Source organism: Hesperophylax consimilis, chromosome 24 (assembly GCF_061612785.1).
Source record: "Hesperophylax consimilis isolate HC1 chromosome 24, BYU_Hcon_1.0, whole genome shotgun sequence".
NCBI lineage: Eukaryota > Metazoa > Arthropoda > Insecta > Trichoptera > Limnephilidae > Hesperophylax > Hesperophylax consimilis.
This window is the reverse complement of record NC_142859.1, coordinates 9,540,876-9,565,172: the sequence shown is the minus strand read 5'-3', so window position 1 is coordinate 9,565,172 and position 24,297 is coordinate 9,540,876. Positions and strand designations below refer to the sequence as shown.

Here is a 24,297-nt window from a genome sequence, read left to right as displayed (position 1 = left end):
GTGAGACGATGGCATCCCCAATTGGGATATGTTGTGAGGTTGAATGTAGTGTGGAGGAGAAAGAAATGAGGTAGAGGAAGGTGGAGAAGTTCCTGGCTATTAGGATTAGGTCACAATCGACGACTTAAGTCATTTCAAGCTTTTTATTATAATTTTTTTTTTATTAACAATATAAAGTTTTTTTACAGTTTTTTTTTCGATGTCTGTCTCACTAGGATAAACCTGTGTCGAGACAGACGTATTGAGTACATAAATTAATATTTACATATTATTTGATACATATAATATTTCATAACATTAAATGACAATGTGAAAATGATAAAAAATAATAATAATAAATAAAATAATAATAATAATAATAATAATAATAAAATTGGATAATCAGCATCTAGTACATACTTAATTAGGATTTTTATAAAATTTTTAATCTTGGCTGATGATCCCAAGACTTGATGTCTGTTTTATATTTCGAAAAAAAAATCGTTCAGTCTAATGGCTAGTGGGAGAGCATTATATAGCCTTGTTGCAAAATATCTAAAATTTCTCTGGCCAAAAGTTGTTTTAGCGAAAGGGATTTGTAAGAGATTATGTCCTTTGGTTCTAGTATGACGAGCAGTTTGGACATTGTCAAAAGTAGTTTTGTGTTATGCTAGGATGTTTTTGGCATAAAGTTGCCTAATGTCCATAACACCGATTTTCCTAAAGATTTCATCCGAGCTGCTTGTGGTTGGGAGTTATCGATTATACTACTTTTCGATTATCAATGGTTGTCTTTCATCGGGGATACTGAGAGCTTCTACCGTTTGCTCTTTGTTTTAAATTGTTTACACAAATTAATCAAATAAATTTTACATGCTTTACATTTAAAGGATCGTAACCATTCACTATTTCCTGTAACAAGTGTCAACTATTTTTGAAGCATTGATACAACTTTTTATTATTGTTATTTTATCTTAGATAACCCCATTAGATAAAAATATTCCTTATCGTATTAGGAAAACAAATAACATTGACATAGCAGGCAAGTACTTAAGTCGAGAATTTGACCGAGTTTTTGTAACATTAAATTATATTAAAAAAAACTATTTTCATGCGAGTGATAAACACTTCGGCTCGATGATTAATATGATTAATAGCGATTAATCATATTAATCGGGGGTTATCCTTAGGAGATAGACATATACCATCACGAAACTTTCTGTAGGCCCTTTTAAGATATACATTTCCGTAGTACATTATTTTGATGTATCTCATAAGGCTTAGCCAGCGTTATCAATGTAAGCGCAAAAAAATATATTTTTTAATACTTGATTACAAATTATCGACTTTTTTCTACTTTCTATAAATGGTTAATGCATGTATTATCAACAAAAACCTTTTTAAAGAAATTCTTTAAATGATAATGAAAACCTTACCAAATTTGGGTACTTAAGAAGAACTAAGAGCACAGACAGACTTAATTAATAATTATTTAGTTAACCCTTCAGTACATTCATCACAATTGTCAAGATTGAAATTTTTTATTTTCATTTCAAATGCGTTACATACATATTTTTTTACGTAAAAATAAATACTGATTTAAAAACTTGATTAAATTATCTTTACGGAGTTTTCATTTAAAATAAACATTAATATTTCTATATAATAAAATTTTAAGATCAAACTTGAAAAATGTTGTCAAAAACGATAAACATATTTTTACTTAATTTTTTACTCCAATAATATAAAACTTGAAAGAACTCGATATTTTGAAAACTTATTCGTTTTATTTGGCGAATTCGAAAGAAAAATTTACCTTCAAATTTATCTCGTTCATATAATAAAAAATACTTTTTAAAGTTAAACCGATTGTTTCGATAGCGGCGCGAAATATCAATTATTCATTTTGGCTATTTCTAGGATTTTATCAATGGATTCCAGTAAATATATTTGGGCCAAACTGCAAAAAATAATTATTTCTCTTTCTGACGTAAAAAAATTGCGTTGTTTTGCATAATAGAAAAAAAGATAAAAATAATTTTATAAAATATGGACGCCTGGTCATATATGACCCTGAAATGCTGGCGGGGTTAATGATTCGTAAGTCAGTCACAATTTAATTATTGTAGCTCTTTTCAGTCTTGAACATATAGATTTTATTTCAATTGAATATCACAGTAAAACACAAAATTTAACTACTAATATTTCTCAACATTTTGATTTTAATCCTAACATAAACATAGTATAAAAAATGGTTTTATCCCACTGTAAAGTTTATGACCATTTTCGTATTAGTCGCTGTAATCCGTATACATCTAATATCGCAGCTTTTTTCCGTGGACCAAAGTGTTCATAAAACGTTCATATCATTTTAATAGCAGGCGTTAGGAAGCATTAATGATTCGACTAAAAAACGCTTTTTCATCGATAACTATTTTACAGTGATAAAAAATGTGGGTGGTTCGAAAATTACTTTTTTAATCTTTAAGTCCACGTAGGCTTGAGCCAGTTCGAGCCACTGAACAATAATAGCCTTCACGGCCTATGTCATCTTAGTGGATGCTATGTGGAGAATCTTTTCAAAGAATGGAAGGATAGGAAGTTTCGTTGTGGACAAATGTATGAGGGGCTAGTAGGAATCTGGGGGTCTGTGTGTCCATGAGTGATTATGAATCCATACCTTCTACTGCGGTGCACCGAGAAAAATGAGTAATGCTGATTTATTAAAAATCTCTTCAAATTATTGGTATTCCGGTTAAAAACGGGACTACAGGCCGCTTCCTGATAAACTTTTAGTAAATTCGTAATAATAACGAAACTTTTGTGAGATATCACCTCAAGGGCGCTTAACAGTTGATGCAGGTATAGCAAAAAATATAAATATTACAAAAATAAAGTGAAGTTAAGGTGAGTAAAATGAAGTTCAGGAAGGTGACACGAAGATAGAAGAAGGAGACTATGCAGCAAGAATCCTAGGTGGTGATGAAACTCGACCAACTGCTGCAGCGAAAGATTCCACCGCGTCCACCAACAGTGCCAGCACGAGGTTCGTCATCCGTCCAGGTATGTGTCTGCTGATAATAAAGCGCGGACAGAATATCCTCTCACAGATTGGCAGCACCGCTATATAATGACGAAATGCGAAAAGGTATTTTATGAACACGTGTTCCGAAATCCTGACTATTCATTGGCATTTTATAATTTTTTTTCAGGAAACCTATCAATTCATTTGTTGAGGGCCTGAAATCCCATTTTTAACAGGATAACGAATAATTTGACAGTTTATTAATAAATCACTAATATTTTTATCAGTTTTACCCTTCCTAATCCATAATCCTTATTTTAATAATTATTTTGAAATGGATTATTTTGTAAATGGTTTTTATTGCAAAAGGAAGGATGTAAAATAGTTTTTTAGATAAATATTGCGAAATTGTTTGCCCCAAAAATAATTTTAGTTGTAGGTTAATGGAATGTGTGTTGTAATGACGATCTTGTAAATCAACCCGGGTATTTGTGTTCAAAGTTAACCTGGTTTTTGAATGAATGAATGAAATTAAAACAATTGAACAGAACTCTAAAAATTAAATCTGATCAAAATAAGTATAAAACAAATTGTTTAAATCAATATCAGTGTCATTTCTTAAATATGTCTCTCTTTCCATACAAGGACCCAAGCATTAAAATATCATTAATACAGGTAGGCAATTACAAAGGTGTCAAAATAATGTTTTATCTAATCGAAAGTCATTATTTAGAAACCATTTATAACTTATTTACATAATGTCTTATATTCTGAACCGCCCCAATAGTCAGTGAAATAATATTATAGAGTGGCTATCGGAGAAGGAGTTGATGGCCGAACTGTTGATCCAATTTGGGGCCTGACCATAAAAAGTTGCCGCTGTTAACCCGGAAAAAAACTGTGGCTAAGCCGGCCAGGGATAATCAACCATAAAGAAGAGACATTTGATAGGATTATTAAATGTATTTTTGATAATAGCAAAAAATAATGTAAATATTTAATAATTATATAGGAGTAGAATACTTTATTTTATATTTATATAGGAGTATCTGTGGCGGGCGGCGTGGATTTGATATTTATACAAATCTACAATTTTATTCCGAGATTGATGATAATAATAATTGATAAATGAAATAAATTTTTACCTTCAAGCATAATTGACATTCAAAACAAAATAAAAATCACTGTCTAAGTTACATTTTGAAAAGTCTGCCTAATGCTCAGGCAACGCCGAAGACTAATATATATATATATTCACAATAATAGTTTGTATGTACAGTGTTTAAAAAGTCGATGTGATAATAATTAAAAAAAACATAAAACACGGATACCTAGTTCCATTTATAAACATATTGAGTAACCGATAGCCATGGAAAGTTGTGGCCAATAACTGTGGAAATATGATGTCAATTACTTAATTTTATTCCCTTACTAATTTAAAATATTAAGAAAATAAAAATATATACATGAGCAAAAAAATATTCATCAACACTCGTAAAGAAAAAAAAACTGACTTTATAGTTGTCCTAAATAATAAACCATTATAATATTTTTTTATTTAGGTACTAATCGTGAAATCGTTATTATTCAAGTTTAGCCAAAACGTCTTTTAAATGAATTATTTACCACAAATTAAATAAAAGGTTTAATTTTTTGATAATTCAGTCAATCTCGATGATGCGAATAGATACAACAAGATAGATACGTATGTATTTACACTTTAAAAAATAAGCTGCACCTTTTATATTATTAGGATACTTTGCGTTTCAAATTGTTTGTAGTTGATTCGTTCCTTTCCCTTAATTCGTGATACGGTTCACGTTTCGGTTCGCAAATGTATACGTACCCTTACAAGCACCGTTAATGTTAGAGATTTCAACAATACGAACACTTTTGCAATCACCACACGACAGTATTTAACTTGGGGATGATAATTTGCACTATTTTACGGACTTTTCATGAGATTAATTGTTACAAGAAGTGAAATAACATGTAATGACTACTACGACAATAATTCGAACATAAAACAAAGATATTCTTTTTTTACATTCATCTTCTTTCTAGCTTTCTTCCAAAGTAAGACTTTTAGAAAAAGAACAAAACAAGGGAAAAAGCAACATGAGTACAAACTGGGATTTGGAATAAAACTGTTTCAATATTAAACCCATAATCTAGATGAAACACAAGGTAATTACAAATTAAGGTCTAGGTCTAGTGCGAAATATTGAAGTTAAACAGACCTATTGCCTTCAATTTACTTGATAAACAATTAATGTCAACAATGCAAGGATATCTTTGACGCATTTTCTTTATCGTGTTTTCGCACAAAACAAACAAATAGAACTAAAAATAATCAATGGTGTTTGTATTTATAAAATAAGGTACTTAATTTACTTTTTATTGAGAGCAAAAAGTAGGACAATACTACGTAAAAATTATTTGTAGTCTACGAGAATAGCCGTAGATAAAAAGACATATCCCACAATATGTAAGTAAGCTATCTAATGCTATGTAAGTAAGTACAATATGTAAGTAACTACCGAGCTGAATGAACCTCAAAAGGAACGAAGCAAGCGTAAATGTCGCGAAACGCTGCTTGCAGTTGCTTCGTTCCTTTCCCGTAATTCGTTTCAGTTCGCAAATGCATAATCACCATAACACCAATAAAGAGCTACTACATTATAAGTACATAATATATAAGAAATGTGTCTTCTCATTTATTTTGCTAAGCCTTCGACTGCGGTTTGTTCAAACCCTTTAAGCTTCAAAATGAAAACTTTACGGTAGACGATAAAAACGAATATTTACAAATTCGTATAATTCAATTCCATTTATAATTATGTAAAAATTATTGTTAAATATTTCAATTCCATTCATAAAGTTTTATCAAAACACAGTCGTTCAGTTAATGATGGTATTTGATTTATTTAAGTGCCTACTATTATACTAACCTATTTTTTTATAACTTTTAAAATAAGGTGTCTCGCAGCGGTAGATATTTATATTTGTATTGTGTTACGTATAACACCAGTAAATAGATCAATATAAATATACGTACATACTAAAAAAGAAGCACAGAATTATTTTTTAGAACTCGTATGATCGAAAATATTCCAGTTTGATTAATTACGGCACCAAATTGTTCAGCTTAATTTTAAAACATTTTATAACAAGTATTTTGAAGAAATAACTCTGTGATAAAATATAATAACTTTGTGTAAACGTGTAAATTAATTTCGAAACTTGAATTTTTGTTATTTTACTTTGACTTTGTTATTGTACTGTCCTGATGAAGGCAAGGTTGTGTTGTCGTGTTGAAAATGTGTTGTTTACAATAAAATATCTGGTACATAATTTAATTATTAAAGACATACCTATTTATGCTAACACCAAAGATAAATTAATTCGTTTCGCTACCCGATGCTTCTTTTACGATACAATTCTTAATATGAGCAGGATAGAAGGATACATTCCTGTTACCTTATGGGCGTTTTACACTATGCTTTTTTCATACCGATCCACAAATGTAAACTATTTGGGATCCATATGAAAAACCTTGATTAACGATGAAAGTAGACTGAATGCTGTAGTGTATGAGATCTCTAAGACGTATTTGTGGTAAAACCATGTAGTGAGTAAGATTAAGAAAGGGACGCTTAGATGGTTTGGGCATGTAGAGTGAATGAACGAATAAAGGAGTGTAAGGATAAGGAGAATATATGACGCAAATGTGAATGGCAGAAGAAGTTGGGGACGCCCGAGAAAGAGTTGGCACGATCAAGTGAATCAAATACTTGAGTCGGGCCATGACAAGAGTCAGAATAAAAGAAGAGCAAGTATGAATGTGAATGAGGCAAGTAGTGTGGGCCAAGACTGAGTTGTTTGGCGGTCCGTCCTCTCTGCCTACCCCTGCGTGGAAACGGCGTGATGGTTAGTTAGTTATTTAGTGCACATCTATATTTTTAGCACATTCCTCTTGGAATGCTAAGGCTTGTGTCTGAAAAGGGCTCGTGCTCGAGTCGTCACCATCACTTATGTAAGATACCACACGGCAATACAGATGTTCTTGCACAGCATAGCATGACAAGAGGAATGGTGCTATTGAATGTAATTTTAAAAACGGCAGATAATCTTTATTTAAATACTCTTTAAATAACTTTAAAACTTTTAGAAAACTTATCTTCCCAAACGTTAAGAATGTTTAATTAATAAATTTTGTAATTTAAATGTATGCTCCTTCCTAGTTGGACAGTCAATATCATAAAATGTAATCGATTTTATAAAAAATAAATAAATATATATCTTTTGAACAGTACTTAAATAATTATGAAAAAAATGTTTACAAATTGTAACTAATGAATTTAACTGAACTTAACTGAAATAAATGTCAGATTTCGTGAAAAGTACCATAATAAATATGCATAGATCCAATCTGCCAGAAGTCAGTCGGACTAGACAGCATCACGAATTCGACAACTGTTAGGCGGATAAAAGACGTGGGTGGAGAGAAGCTCACCAGAAAGAGGAGGATTGGAAGTATATAAGTGACTATTCAGATGTGGTCAATCAACATAGATACGCGATTTCGAACATAGTTTAGATATAACATTTCTGAAGCTAATAGGATTATGGCATTCCCAATTGGGGTTGTTGGCTGTAAGAACTGGCTAATAAAAGTTGAAGGGGTATCGGAAGTTTGGGAGGTACCTGACTATTCACTTCTGGTTATCAAACACGGCTAAGGCCATTTTAATTAGCAACATTTTGATTCTGGAAGCTGTTGTGTCTGATGAAACATCTAGTATATTGATTCAAAAAATTTGTTTCGTTTGATGCAAAATATTTATGTTCTTATTACTTTGACTTGTCCCACAAACCAAGTGCAGTTTTCTCTAAATATTCTAAACATTAACTCGATGTGTACACGATATTGTGCTGCACCAAGTGATTTTGAAAAAAAACTATTGATATATAATCACAAAAATAAATGCATTTATCTATAGATCCTCAGACATTCATCGATACAGCCGAACCAATCGTAAATAAGATGTATCTCTCGACGTAAATATTGTGCAGCATTTTTCTCAATACCTGACACACTAAGCACTAAGCCGAGAATTGTTAGTAGGAGCTTATCGGATGGTGGATACACGACCTCAGTCAGTTGGCATTTAGCGGGACCACCGAATACATAGCACACACTAGAAATGCCTTCCGCGTAGATTTGCATGGATACTGGTATTGCCACTGACTACTGCTACATTTATGAGGAACTATACAGAATTGATCGAACTCAAGAAGCTAATATCCACCAAACGCTGATTTATAGAATTCACTGGGTGACGACCGAATCAAGAAGAATCAAAGAAACGGTGGAGTTCAACAGAGGGCGATGAAGTTTCTACTAAATTATATGACACAACAGTGGAGTTCAATGAATAAAACTTGTCAACAGTATTTTGATGGGATGTGGAATTTTTGCTATTTAAAGCGTAATTTTAGGTCATGTAATTCAGTTGAACAGTTGATATTTTTCTGTCAATAAATACATTACGTAATCGACTAGTTCTGGCTACTGTCGTCAGCCTAATTCTTCAAGGAATTACAGAGTCACGACCATAGTCAAACTTCTGTCTCTCTTACACTTAGTATGACATGGTTTATCGCTATGTGATCGAAATTAACTTTTTTTTCAGTTCTCCATTTGAAATTTAAGCAAAAGAATGGTCAGATTTTTGGATCACCCATATTGCATTTCTAGTGTTCTTCTTTATTCTGTGGCGGGAACATTGTCGGAGGCATCTCCGCAATGGTGTTAATGTCTTGCGGTAAACGGCAATTAACTGCAGTACCGACATAATAAGACATATCCGTGGAAACTTTGTATCGGTGCTTGTTCGACGTTTTTATTTCGAGTATTATCTGCCCGATTGTATGTTAGCTTGAAAGTTGCAGATTGGAAGTCTTGATTACGTAGGCACTGAACAAACATGTTACAGCTTGATACAGTTAACTTTATAGTCAGTTTTGTCACCATAGATGTTGGAAATGCTAATGTGAAATAAACTCATGGACGACGTCAGTCACATCAGTCCCCCAGGGCCTATGGCATATTTGGGGATGGTGTGACTGGGGTCTTTTTGTAGAAAGGAACATCTGGGAAGTGAAAGGTATGATGGGTTGGTAGGAATTAGGGGATCAATGAGTCCACGAGTGACGGATGTATGAATTCATCCCTCTCACTGAGGTACAAGGTCAAGAGAGGTCAAAAGATCTCCGTCAACCCGATTCTGCCCGCCACGCAACGGGCAAAAGCATTCGCTGCCAAGACTTTACGGTGACCTGTGGTAAGGGTGTTGTTTATCCAAGAAATTTTCCCGGGGCTACGGTACCCATATCCGCCTACAAAATTAAAAAATAAATTAATTTTTTTCATTGCACAAAATCAATCAAAAATACTAATATCTTAAAATATTATTGTGTGCCTGTCTGTCTGTCTGTCTGTGTAACTCTGGTTCAACGGACTCTGATTTAATTTATTCAAAGCTATTTTTGTCATTTTTTAAATTGAATTTGATTGTATGATAATTCAGAAAAGCGTTAAAATACGTGTAATATAATGGTTTTATCAGAAAATTGCAAACTTTAATTTTCGTCAAATATGATTTAAGATTTTCACGGCCAAAAGTATTTTTGTTATTTGTTTTTGGGGTGTTATGCCGTGTTGCGCTAACTCCTTCTTTAGCCAACGTTTCGGACAGCATTGCAGTGTCCATCATCAGGGCAGATGTGTTATTTTTGAGATTTTTGTTATTTTTGTTAAAATAACACATCTGCCCTGATGATGGACACTGCAATGCTGTCCGAAACGTTGGCTAAAGAAGGAGTTAGCGCAACACGGCATAACACCCCAAAAACAAATAACAAAAAAATTTAATTTTCGTTTTTACAATAGGAACTTTCACGGGTCTGCAGTATAAAATGGACTTAAAAACACAGTAACCAAAAGAAAACTAAAAACAGTTATTTTCTTGCAAGAAAACGTTGGGTTCGGTTGGTTTTATTTACTAATAATTTAAGAACAACTTTATTAAAAAATAAAATATCTGCCGTCTAAGTACCTACACAGATTTGTAAATATTGCAAACTTCTAAGTAAAAACAATATTATTAAAATATTGAAGTGATGCCATAAAAAATTAACACACAAATTATTTTAAAATTTAAATTAATCAATTTTATTTGCAATCCCCGAACAGATGTTTTGATAAATAAACATGATTACTTCATAAATTCACGTTGAGTAATAATCATTCGAAATAAACACATTAAACGAATCATACTTGGTTATGAATGAATAATAGAATTAAATTAGTATTGATAATTAATCTCTTACGATAATATTCACGGCACATCGTGACGTTCACGTACATCTAGTCGACTCAGAGCATTTTCACGGAAGGTTCTAGAACCAGAACGAATGTTTGCTCAAATGAATAATGTGTAGACAACACTACCCGATACTAACTTGTGTAATATAAATTGCACGGAGTAAAGCAATGTATAATTTTACAAAAATCAACACGTTTGCGTTCAGAATGACACTTGTGGCAAATATTGAAGCACCTCGAAAAGAATTATGGCACAGTGGTTGAAGGAGCAGACTGTAATTCACATTCGTTTACTTTGATCTTAGTAGTTTGTCTTTTTCTACTTTGAACCATTTCTATTACATAATTTTTTTTTAATGATAAACCAATGTTTATAAGACAAGGTTTTATGTATAGCACAAAGGATAAGAAATTTTTATAAGCAATAATTAGTCGCCTCAAATATCAATACAAATTGAAAAAATCTCCCGAGTAAAAATAAATACCGCCGAAGGGAATTGAACCCGCACCTTCAATGTCCGGTCAGATGATCACTCTGACCGGATCAGAAGGTGCGGGTTCAATTCCCGTCGGCGGCATTTATTTTTACTCGGGAGATGTTTTCAATTTGTATTGATATTTGAGGCGACTAATTATTGGCTATAATAATTTCTATTGGAGGTTTGATATTATCTGAGATATCTTTAGCCGGAACAACTCCTCTCTACGCTCTTCTAGCGTTTACTTCCCCTGAATTTTTAGTTGGATTTTCTTGTGGGTAATTTTCGGTCCTTTTGATGCGACGATCAAATTGCCATTTATATTTTCTACATCGACAAATACGAGTTATTAGAAGATAAAACACCAGCAATTGAAATGGGACACTTTCTTCATCCAGTCATACAGATGTATCCGATTCGTTAGATTTTATGTCTTACATTTTATTATTTCGTGAAAAATTATCCTTTAGAAATCCATATCTTCAAACTGTGTACAATGTAAGGAAGATAATAAAATGAGGAAGGAAAAGGTTATTGAAATAATGCACAATTACGTGATTTATTTTTACGGGTGATTATGAAATTTTAGAATTCCACCTTCTTTAACCAACGTTTCGGACTGCGTTTCAAGTATCCACCATTAAGGCAGTTGTCTGGATTGTTTTGCACCCATTAATTTTCTTAGGACCACTATTTCAGTGCAACAATTAGTTAAATTAATGTGGTTTTCGGCGTTTAGTTTTGGTGTAGATGTCAAGTACCCAAACCAATATCTATTAAGCTCAGACCCATCGTGTCTATTAATATTCGTGGGCTTTTTGTGGATTTCAATTGCCTCTGGAATAAGGCGTGCTCGATACGTTTTGGGTCTTCCCAGGAAAATATCAGGAATAAATCAAAATTATAAAAAGTATTAAATAGCTGGTTTCAATTAGGTGCTGGACAATTATTGCCAATTTGTCTGTATGGCCGAGTTTGCACACTCGAAAGTGTTCTGAGATCCTTTTTCCTGAGATGGACCATTTCCAAAAGCATTTCTACATCATCTCCATATCTATATTATACGCAAGCCAATTCTTAGTTTGCGAGAATTCTTGGTGGCATAAATAAATTGAATCGCTCGGCTCAAAGGAGTAAAGATATTTATGAAACACAATACAAACAGTTAATCACGTGATTTCCGTTTTCTTGGTAACAAAGTCTTGCGTAGACCAGATATCAATATAAAATCAACAAGATAATACGTAGAATTTTGTGTAAATGTTTGTGTTATAAAATTCAAGTGGTTTCATTCACGAGTAGTTCCTATATAATCTCCAAAGCAACTGCAATAGATTCAGTCTAGCGAGTGCATCTAGTCCTACAATTTAAAAGTGATAATAAAATTAATTATACAAAAGAAGTCAGGAAGAAAGTAGAAATCAACTGAAAAAAAGGAGCAAAGAAAAATAACAATGGGTTTCCTCAAGTTTGCTGGTCTCACAGTTCTAGCAGGGCTAGTTTTCGGCCAGTTGCTATCTTCTGTAAACTCCTACACACCAGGATTTCCTCCAGATGTTTATGGGCGTAACGTGAACCTCGCATCAAACAACTCTCACCACCTGGTTCTTGGACAAGTCTTCCCCGGCGACAAGCAACTCTTCAGGCAGATCGTGAAAGAACCTTCTTCTTTGTTCAGAGTTGTAACCAGAGATATACAGTACCCTGGAAATGGAACAACCGGGTATTATATCATCTCTGCCATCCGAGCTCTGGACCAGAACATCAAGGGAGAAGGTGGTTATGCTTTTCTCACACGAGGAGGAATTGGCTACAAGAATGTCTCTCTTCATTTGAAGTCTCAGAGATCTAGGGGTTTCAATTTCATCGTGGAGATTTGGGGACACTGAACAACGTGAAAGTGATTTGAATTTCCCCTTTAAAAATGCTGTACCGTTCAATACCAAATATCTTCGTATTAAATAAGATTAGCATTTATAAGTTTGTGCAAGCAATTAAAGATTATTGAAAGCTAGTTTGTATTTTATAATATTGTTAAAAAATATATCGTAGTTAAATACGTAAACTATGAAAGTATACTAGTGTGATTCTGATGTACCAACTATTTTCAAAATAAAAATATAGTAAGCATTAATTTCGTGTTTTCTTTATTGCTTCTCTTGTCTGTTTGATCTTCTTAATTTATTCTACAACCTACATGGTCTGCGACCTTGAATTTGGGAGATTTTGTTGCTTTGACACCGATAAATTGTGATGTTTATATTATAAACTGTTGTTCCTACGCATTATACGAGTATACTACAGAAAAATGTGACTACCCTTTCAATTTAAATTTAATTAATTCCTGGGAAATGCAACCGTATTGCCTCACCCTAATGTATATGTTGTATTCCAAACTGTTCATTCGCAGGATTTTTTATAAAATATTTGTCGAATCATTGTTTATCAAAAACAAATTTTGACAATTTTCTGTTTATCAGAATTTTTTATATTTTAAAAATCATTAGTTATTTAGATTTAGATCTGTTAATTTTCTACAGATCAAATGTCAAAAATTTAAATGAAAGTAATAGACATTTCAAATATGGAATTATCATTAAAATTAATAATTTTGCCTCCTAATTTCTCGTTTTTCTGAATAATTGATCAGTTCCAATTTTTTAAATCATTTCGCAGTAATATTTCACATCATGCGCTTAAAACTGGAAGTAGTGTGTTTTATTTTCTTTAATCAATTCTTCATTACTGAGGATTATTTACCTGGTCACTGGCCTTGATGGACAAGGATAATTCACTCCTTCGAAGTCAAAACCTTCCAAACGCTTGTTATGATCGTTAATTTTTTTTGATATACCATTGGGGCCATTTTGGGACTAAATTCTTATGATTGACAGAATTTAAACAATTGCCTTAATTTTTTTACTATGTTCTTCTACGTCTTCAATAATGATCCCGTTTCTATAAATCCTCGTTGTCTTCGATGATATTCTTCATCAATAATGGTTGCCAACCTCATCTATTATTTTATGCCTCCATTGATGATCACTTCAACTAAGGTCTTCGTTTTCACCAAATCTTATTTATTTTTGATGATACTGATCAGTAATAATCACGTTACTCATTAAATCTTCACTGTCTTCGATGATATCCACTTTCCCAAAATTGCTTACTTTATCACTTCTTCTATATCTTCGATGATGTTTACTTCAACCAAGATCTTCGTATTCACCAAATCTTAATTATCTTTGATGATGCTAACCTCTTCAGTGATAGTCACCCTCATCATAATTTTTTTACTGCTTTCGACAGTATCCACTTTTCAACAAAGATTAAGTACAGGGTTTTCCAATAAGAGGTGTTATTTTGAATAGCCCGCTATTTCGGTAGATGTTACTTTTGAAGCGGTAATTTTTTGACATTCGACAAGTAAAAACTACGTCATTAATAAAAATGAAACGATACATGCTTCAACATGAAATTATTAAAATTCACTTGAGTGAATCAAATGTAAATCATCTTGAGTGATGATGCCCATTTCCACCTCGGTGGCTTCGTCAACAAGCAAAATTGTCGCATTTGGCTCGGAAAACCCAAGAGTTATTGTTGAAAAGCCTCTCTTTCCTCAACGTGTGACTGTTTGGTGCGGTTTATGGTCCGGCGGTGTCATTGGACCTTACTTTTTTGAAAATGAGGCTGGAGCAACAGTTACGGTAATTGATTGTGCTATCGAGAGATGATTATATCGAGAGATTTTTTATTGCCGGAATTGGATGATATTAATCTGGACAACGTTTACTTTCAACAAAACGGCGCTACGTGCCACACAAGCAACAAAACCACTGATTTTTTACGATTGAAAATCAAAATAACACCTCTTATTGGAAAACCTTGTACTTGCTTATTTAATTCTTCTTTGTTCTCGAAGATGTTCACTTCAATAAGATCTTAGATCTTCATCAGTTCATATTTATTTATGATGATGTTGACATCTTCTGCAACGTTCCTTTTCTTCCTTTATATATATATATTTTTTATTATTTACATTCCTATCTAACGATTTGTTTGTTCTAGCTACATGGGTCACCACGGCTTCGAGACCTGGACGGCCCCGGACGTGCCGGACGTGCCAAGCGACCGCTGCGCCAGCCCCCATTTGTCCGTGGGGCAGGCTCGCCTGTGCGAGCTGTACGGGGACCACATGCCGGTGGTTGCTCAGGGTGCCAAAGACGCTATTCAGGAGTGCCAGCATCAGTTCAAGGACAGGAGGTGGAACTGCACCACGCATAATAACACCAACGTGTTTGGACCGCTCACTAAAATAGGTGAGTTCAATTTTTTTGTGACTGCTACAGCTCACCGCACTTTCCTTGATTTGATGCTATTTTGAATCTAAAATATGCTCCTAGACTATCAAAATATATATTTTATTCGCTTGGTAGGAAAATAATGTATCTTAATATTATTCTAGATTATCCATTCACCACTTGCAAACATCTTTATTTTATCTTTAAAAAATCAAGTAGCGAATTCCGTTTAATTTTCCGTAAAATACGATTTTCTAAAGCCATAGTACACTGTATGTACTTGCAGGAAAGGGTCTTATTGTGAAGAACGCTTATTTATTTCTTATTATTTCTTCAATAAATATATTTTTTGAACAATTTTTTGAAGGATTCAAGATATTCAATGAACAACCGACTAATGTTAAAATATCTAAAAGCCTTGTAGCTTTTCGTGGGTTATGCCTTATAATAATAATAATATTTTCTAGGCGAAATAGATTTTAAAAAGTAACTAAATTAGCTAACAGTGAAACAGATGATAACCTTGAACGCGTATACATAAAATAATATACAACCTATAAACTGAATTATATACAAACAAGGACATTCACAGACATAACACAAGGACATGTAACGAAATTAGGTGCCCAAAAAAGGACAAAGCAAATTCGAAAAATAGTTTATTGTAGAAAGGGATGATAATGCCCTGCTGCATAATTTAAAATCTGCACCAATTGATAGATTCAAGATGTGTTAGCCACATTAAGCAAGAGAAAATATGTAGTTACAAAATATATTTCAGGCAGCAGAGAGACCGCCTTCACGCACGCCATCCTGTCGGCGGGGGCCGCGCTGATGGTGTCCAGAGCTTGTCGAGACGGGCGCCTGTCCTCGTGCGGGTGCTCGCGGGCGCTCCGCCCCAGAGACCTGCACAGGGACTGGCTGTGGGGCGGCTGTGGGGACAATATGGAGTACGGATACAAGTGAGTGTTACCTTGAAACCTAAAAATGTGCGCATTTCGCCGAGAGCTCTGTTGCAACCCTTCTTTCTGTGCATGCTTTCTTCCATGTCAAGAGATGGAGGGAGAAGATATAACAAAGCTATAAGCGGTGTACTTTGATTTCGATTTTTGATCTTATTTTCAAGGTTTAGAATTTAGTAATAACTCTCGAGATGGGTTAATTTTTCGACACTTTTACAGTCTGTCTGTCTATGTTCAATATGATATAATATTCCTACGTTTTTATTAAACATGCTTCAACCCGTAGTATACCATGACATCCACTGTGGATTTGCTCGTAGCTCACTACACCTGTCTCAATTTTATGGTATGAATGTTATGGTTTTAAAATATTTTTTGTTCGCTTGGCATGGAAATAATATACAGGGTGTCCGGGGGTACATAAACTTTTTCGAAACTTCAACGTTTTAAAGTAGTTTTCAGGTACGTTGAATTGTTTCTACGGAGAAAATAATATTATTCTACTGAAAAAAAAAATTATGGGAAAAAAACAACTGATTTTTGATAGAGGTGATTCATCTTTTTTACTCATGTCAACAGGTAGAATCACCTCCCAAAGTTTGTGCACTTTAACCCTGGATATCTTATATTTCAATATTATTCTAGCTTATTGTTTCGTCTCTTGTAAACGTATTTATTTTATTTGAGATTTTTCATCGCGTCGCAAATTCCTTTGTCAAATGATAAATTCCGATTTTCAAAAGTCGTAGAACTGTATTTATTTACTAAATATCTTCTTATGTCATTTTCGTATGTACATGTTATATTTTTTATAACATTAAAAAGAAAAAATGTTCTCTGAATCCAAGGAAACTACATAAGAAAGATATATATAAATTTTATCAATTCGTAAACACATTAACCTCTAAAAAGGCAAGTTATTACAAAAATAGTGTCAACTGGCGTACGGGTGATTGGTATTATTACCTCCAGCATTCCAAGGGTTAACAAGAAGAGTATGTGATATCAAATAGATATAGGATGTAATATGTACTATTCATGCAGGAATAGTACTCAGGCCCGTTCCTTGACGTTAAGATAAAAAACACACAATATTTCAGCGGATTAAGTTGATTACAATTAGCCTTACTTACACTTGTCTCACCTATTTCTGAATTCAAAAAAAGGTTTGAAATAAATACGATTTCTTGAAAAAACCTTTGTCTCCAAAGTAGATAGTTGTACCTTATTTATTTGACAGCTTGTCTAATCCCCGTGACCTGCTAATCTCCGGGGATATTTCAACAGAAGCTCCCTTCCTGCGGGTGACAAGACAAAGGTGGGATCACAGAGCACTGAGATAAATATCCCAACAAGTGGCGAAGGCTGCACAGGACACTCTCACAATACCATTACTTCTTTTACCCCGATGTTATACAAATCGCTTTCGCTTGCTAATCGGACGGAATCTGATTGTGAACACTCCTTGCTGGCAGTAGGAAGAATAGAATGTCTTGTTGTATCTGGTTTATGAAATTTATACAACAGTAAAAAAAAGTTATAGAGAAAAGCATTAACTTACATTTGTTTTAAAATACACATCGCCCTACCAATTTCACCCTTCCTTCATCATTTCAAATGCTATTTATTTATTTTTATTTAGAAAAAAAAGGAAATATTCACAAGAGATAAAAATATATTACATTTCATATCAGACATCACTTTTTTTTTGTTTACCCAATTTGTAGAGAAATATTCTCAGGTCAAACTGGGGACCTAGTCTATGTGCTTATATATATAGATAATAATATATATAGTTACAAAAATGGAAAAAGAAATTTTCAAAAATACTGTAAAATACTACAAAATATTTTACAGGAAGAAAATTACATATAACTATAGAAACAGAATATCAACAATAATCAACTAAATATAAGCAACAATATAAGTAACAGTAATAGGCAACAGAATGTATCTGAAAATCATCGATAAAAGTAAGTCAATCTTCTCTGTAAAAATACAACGAAAGTTTTTTTTTTAATTTAAAATAATTTTTCTCACTTTTTATTGTATCCGGTAAATCGTTAAATAACTTTGGGCCTATATATTCATGATGGTGTTGTGCAGCTGTCGTATTGCATCTAGGTACATACATGTTCCCAGATGTTCTAGGTCTTATACTTCGCGTTCAGGACCTATCAGAATCTTTAAAAACTTTTAAAAAAGCATTTCTTTGAAATAGTTTTGAAATCGGTAGGACCTTAAATTTTTCAAAAAGTTCGTTGGTTGGAATAATTCTTGGTTTTTTAATAATAACTTTGATTATCATTTTTTATGTTGTTACTATCGAATACAGATTATTCTTATAGATACCTCCACTTGCGATTATTCCGTACTGCAACACTGACTGTACAAGAGCAAAGTAAACCATTTTAATATTTGAAAGATTTAGGATATTTCTTAATTGTATAAAATAGTAAGTAAGTTTTCTAATTCTTTTTACACAGTTTTCGATATATGCTATATATTCTACTTAATTCTATGCGATCAAATTTTCAAATCAAAAACGCATGATTTTTCATTAATTCATAGTACTTCTCATTATAAAAAAATTGTGTTTATATTGTAATTGTGTAAATTTTGTTAAAAAAATTCAAGTATCGATTTGCAATATTAATAAATTTGATGGTTTGTGGTTTACATTTATATTATGTATGCCATAATTACGATAAATTATACCAAAATTGTGGTATTTATTTGTGTAAGTTATTCTAATCGATTAATTTCGGTTACTGTCTTAAACCAGATTCTTCGTCACCTGTTTCTGCTTGTGAGGAAGAAGGGGATGTTTAGATATTGAGTAGATTCAATTAGAAAATAAAAAAACTAGTTTTAATGAATAATTCAAATATTATTACGATATGATTCAGTACCACCTACTTGCAACTGAATCTCATACAGAATTATATTTACGAAACGAAGATAATGGAATGGTAAGAATTTAGATAATGTAGTGAATTGTAATTGTAGTCTTCAAATAGTGAATTGGCATTTGTCTACAAATTATGTTTGTGTTAATTTATTCTACAGCCAATAAAGGATACACCAAGTTAAACAGAAATATCTCTTTCATTTGAAATAGAGAGGAGAGAAATAAGAAGACATTAAATGGCCCCGCATTCCGAATTTCTACCGAAATATAACATACTTCCATTAGACAAGTTATTATGATCTCACATAAATGTTAAAAGGTAATTTATCTAGAAAAAATGTATCTAGAAAAAAGTATCTAGAAGTGAGAGAATTTTTTCCATAAATTATACGAATATGATACCTATATATGATAATATGTTACCATCTAAATTTATAAAAAAAAAATTAACTTCTTTGAAACTGTTTTTTTATTAAAAACTCAAAAATAACTATATTTACCATACATATTTTTTTTTCTTTATTCATATCTCTTTTTTCATTTTAACCATAGATAATGTAACCACCACTATTTTGATTTTCACCTTATAATGCCCACGCACATGCTTCGCCTTTGTGGGATTTTTTTGTTACTACCTTATATTTTGTGTAATTATATATGTACCTGTATGTATCAAAAAAATTGTCAATAAAAAAAATAAATGTATATTTTTGTAAATAATCCCTATGCAAATGTCGAGTTGAAAAACAAATTATGTGATATTCCTTCGACAGAAAAAAAAATCGCAAATTCTGCATTGAAAATTATAAAAAATCTCACCTGGGGCTCGATTCTCGATGAAGTCATTCCAGTCGAACAACGATTTGTTCAACCCACGTTGACTTTTGACGTTTGGCGTATGTAAGTATGTAACTTGACAAAAAACCAAGAATAAGAATACTTTCGACGGCGATTGCGAGCGGCCTGGATTGGAGAATCGGTACCCTGATTATGTTATTTATCATGTTATAGGGGTGAAACAATTCGCAGTGTTTCTTTAGATGCGTCGAGATATTTTTGCGTGTTTTATTAAATGTATTCACATTCTTCTCTTCGTCTTCTTCTTTTTGAATGCTTACTACTGAGCCTTAATAAGTAACCAAATGCATATCGTAGGGTGCATGAATCAGTTGTAGCAATAATATTATGAGTCATTAACGCGTAGTAATTAATCTTTCTAGGCTTCCTATTCACCAGAAAACGTTTAGCGTAGAATATGCAAGGTCTTACGAGTTAACAGTATTTTCAAACAGTAAATATATAACTAGGGCTTATAAGAATACACAAGAGTTCTATGAAATAGACAGACATATGTGTAAACGTTACATTATATGTGACGTCATATCATTGTTATCTTACCGTATAAACAGTGTCGCTGTCAACAGTGTGTGTACAGATAACGTTTGACATGAAAATATTTTTTACAGTAATAAAACGTATTTTTGTAATACTTAAATAAATTTAATAATGATGGTAAAAATAATATTTTTTTTAATGTGTGAAACCGCACAAGAGTCCCAACTGCTCCCAACTGTCTGGATCTAGTGCGATTATGGCATCCCCAATTGGGGTATGTTGTGAGGCTGAAGGCAGTAGGGAGTGGAAGGAGATGGAAAGAGGAAGATGGGGGAGTACCTGGATATTCGGATCTGGTCACCAAACACGGCTAAAGCCATAAAGTAACGCACCGCAAGTGTACTATATATTGTTTGAAATGAATAAATAGTGAAATAACACAAATTAATCAAATAAAATTTACTTGCGCACGCCGGCAGTTGAATCCGCAACCTTCGGCTTGCTAGTATAGAGCCTTACCCCCCGAACAAGGAGGTCGACAAAGAAGTTATGCAGTGGTAGTGCAACGAAATACTACATTCCATAATCAATTTGATGGTCTCTGTGGTCAAATCCCGGCATGCGCAAATACTACCAAACTATCAAAAACATGTGAAAATATATTTTATAACGAAGGGTGCCTGTGCCTTTAAAAACAAATCTACAATGTTATTCTAAATATAGATGAAATTTTATACACTCAATGTTCGAGGAACGAACAAGGGTTGGGATAGCCGTACTTTAAAGGGCTATTCCACACAGATAAAGCATGAATGAAGCCTATGGCTTATGACAGGCGAATGCGAAAGCACAATTCGTAAGGTTAATTCACAATCAACTTACCGGGTGGCGAATGAAATCTGTATCTCGAGAATCATCTGTCAGCACTGGAACGGTGATCGTTGCACGGCAGCACTCGTTATTTTGAATTGGTTGCGATAAAATACGTATTAAGGGATTATTCCTATAAATAACCGGCGATAGTGTACGCATTGGTTTTCACAGGACGAACGGTTTTGTGCGATTGTGTGGCTCACGGCACTCCGTGGTTATAGCTGACGTGTGTGAATTTAAACTACACAGTTCAAATTCTGACCATACTATTGGTCAGCACACGTGCTGTCAAAAGCAAACGGCGTGACGGAACACTCAATATTCTAAATAAGAGGAAGTGACAGTCTACATGATATTTTGAAAAACTACCCCCATAACTTTTTACCACCCCTTAAAGCAGAATTTTAATACTTCGTGATGGAATATTGCACACTCGATGTTAAAAATACGAGTGTCTACGTCTAATTACGAAAAATTCTGATTTAAGCTCATCCAACGTTGGGGACAAAATAAAAAATTGCAATACGATTAAACACTAAGGATGTGTTGTTTCATAGGATTTGTTCTTTGAAGGTTCTTTGCAGGTTCTGACATTAACCAGTTGTTTCACACATATAAAATATTAACAGAACTTGAATAAAACCTTAAACAGAACTTGAAAATCAACTTAAAAATTTGATGATTTGTTCAAATTCTCTGAAAAAACCCATCATAGTGTGCGAAATGATATGGTCACATTTGCATTTTCGGTCGGTTTCACCATTTAGGCTTCAAATAATATTGTTTTATATAATGATAACAACATTTATAATGTCAGATCATACCTTTAGTATTACCACAGAGTTAGTTATTATAAAAACAATATAAACAACGAAAAGATAACGATTCCCCCTGATAACGATATCGTGATATGAAGGGTACAGGGAAAGAAGGTGTAAAGTCACAATTCGTTAAATTGTTCAGGAGAGTGAAATATTAACAACTACGAAATCAAATTACTTGTATTACGTAGTAAGGTATTTTTTTGTAATAATTTTCAATATAATATTACAAAAACAACATTTTACGATCAAAATAATCAAACATATTCAATTAAATTCAAAATAATTTAAAATGTGGAGAATGTAAGAAATACCCAATACCAATGTTCTGGATTTTCTCCTGTTATCCTCTGGAATTTCTGATGTTAGAATATACTGTCTTAAAGTACAAGAATTAGAGAAAAACATATGTTATTAGTAAGTAAAAGTCTAACGAAATTATAACTAATGTTCGTAAGGTAAATTTGTGAAATGTCTAGCAGCAAGAGAAAATTTAATTTATGTTTTGAAATCTTTATATTTTTCATTTGAAATCTAAATCAGATCTGAAATAAATAAGTACAATTATTAGCCTTTGTTACCACATATTACACATAAAAAAATATACATTGTGAAATGCAATCATACCATTATATGTTTTCGGTTGTAGCTAAGAACTAAAAATTTCACATCAGATATATTTAACCTCAATTTTGATTGTTAACAATTAGAAAATCTCCTTCGACAATCTCAATTTGGGAGGCGGGTATTAGTACCGCCGCCCCGGAAACCATTGATTGGATAACCAAGATCTCTGCCATAGGTCACCCCAAGTGCTTAGCTACTTTTGGTGATTAGCAGGGGTGCCCGAGTTTATGGGGTGAGGTTTGTCTAGGTATTGGCGGCGGATGCGTTTGCCACATTGGGAGAGACTGGTTTAAGGAGACCTTTTGACCTGCAGCTGGACTCTCTCGACCCATCGCCTTGCACCCCAGTGAAAGGGATGGATTCACACGTGCGTCACTCCCGGAACCATTGATTCCAGATTCTTCTATCCTAGAACTTGATCTCCTTTCTTTCCATAAAAAAACCATCCACGTAGTATCCCCAAAGATGACATCCCCTGAGGGATTTCTCTGGGCCTACTTTGTGGGAGCTAATGTAAAAATAAAATATGTGGATACTTTTTTAGTCTATTGGCATTTTATTTAAATCACATTTATTAGCATGTACTGCAAATGAATCATGTAAAATATTATTCTTGCATGTATAAAAAGACAGGATTCTGAACAAAATTGTGTATTTCGTTTTATTTTTGGACCAAATTATGGACTCCTCTCCTTTTCTCCCTTTACCCCTCATATGATATGATACAATCATACCAGCAATCACCCCTATTGGCGATGCGATACCCCGACAAAGCCGCACTTGCTTGAAGGGTGGGGTTACTAGTTAGGTACTATCTCCGTGCAGCTTGTAACCGTGTAGCGAGTGGCAAATGAGGGTAGATTACTCCCTCGCTTCATGCGCTCCGGGTAGTAAGACAGGGGAGCTTTTAAAACTGTGGGATTTAGAGTAATGGCCGTGATGGGATTTGTCTTGAATAATTTATTGGATTGACTGCTCTAATTAGCTATAGTTAATACTAATTTGATTCATTGTTGTCGCAACGTCATAACTTTTAACATAAGATCTGAATATTTTGCCTTAATTTTTTAAGGAAATTGTCGAAAAATATATTTTACGGCAAAAAGTGAAAGAAGGCAGTTTTTTTCTCCATTTTATAGCTATTCAATCTAGACCAAACCATCGACATAGAAATTATTTAGAATGTATTATATTAGTTTCTTATTTTATAATAATACGAATCATTCATTATTTGGTCGAAAGCTACGAAGTTCGTTTATTCTTATCGAAATGTCAAAATGCACATTTATCCCGTAAAAAATCACCATATCGCAATAGCCAATTTTTCATGTCTCTTCACGATTATTCGTTGTCGTGTTAAAAACGGGATTGCAGGCTTTTGAAGAATGAATTAACAGAGTTCCTTACAATGTATAGTTAAAAGCGAATGTTTTATGAGGACGGCGTTTCACGTGTTCATAGAAATATTGATATTGACATACTGATATTGACGCATTGCGTCATGAAATTTATTAGGAAAAGAACACGTGTTCTCCATGTATTCTAAATGAATAATCTTTTTTAACAGGATCATTTTTCTCCGTGCACTTAT

General features: G+C 33.2%; 2 protein-coding genes across 2 annotated transcripts in view; both read left to right on the top strand.

Moving 5' to 3' along the window:
- LOC149411878 (protein Wnt-5b-like) overlaps positions 1–24,297 on the top strand; it is a 141,020-nt gene that overhangs the window by 30,411 nt on the left and 86,312 nt on the right. Inside the window, exons 3-4 of the mRNA XM_089646469.1 lie at positions 14,945–15,195; positions 15,959–16,139. Of these exons, the coding sequence (XP_089502595.1) occupies positions 14,945–15,195; positions 15,959–16,139 (432 nt within the window). The remainder of the gene's footprint in view (positions 1–14,944; positions 15,196–15,958; positions 16,140–24,297) is intronic.
- LOC149411879 (putative salivary secreted peptide) lies at positions 12,156–12,995 on the top strand. The gene has a single exon (XM_089646549.1). It carries the CDS (start codon positions 12,328–12,330, stop codon positions 12,760–12,762), a length of 435 nt encoding a protein of 144 aa, XP_089502675.1. The 5' UTR covers positions 12,156–12,327; the 3' UTR covers positions 12,763–12,995.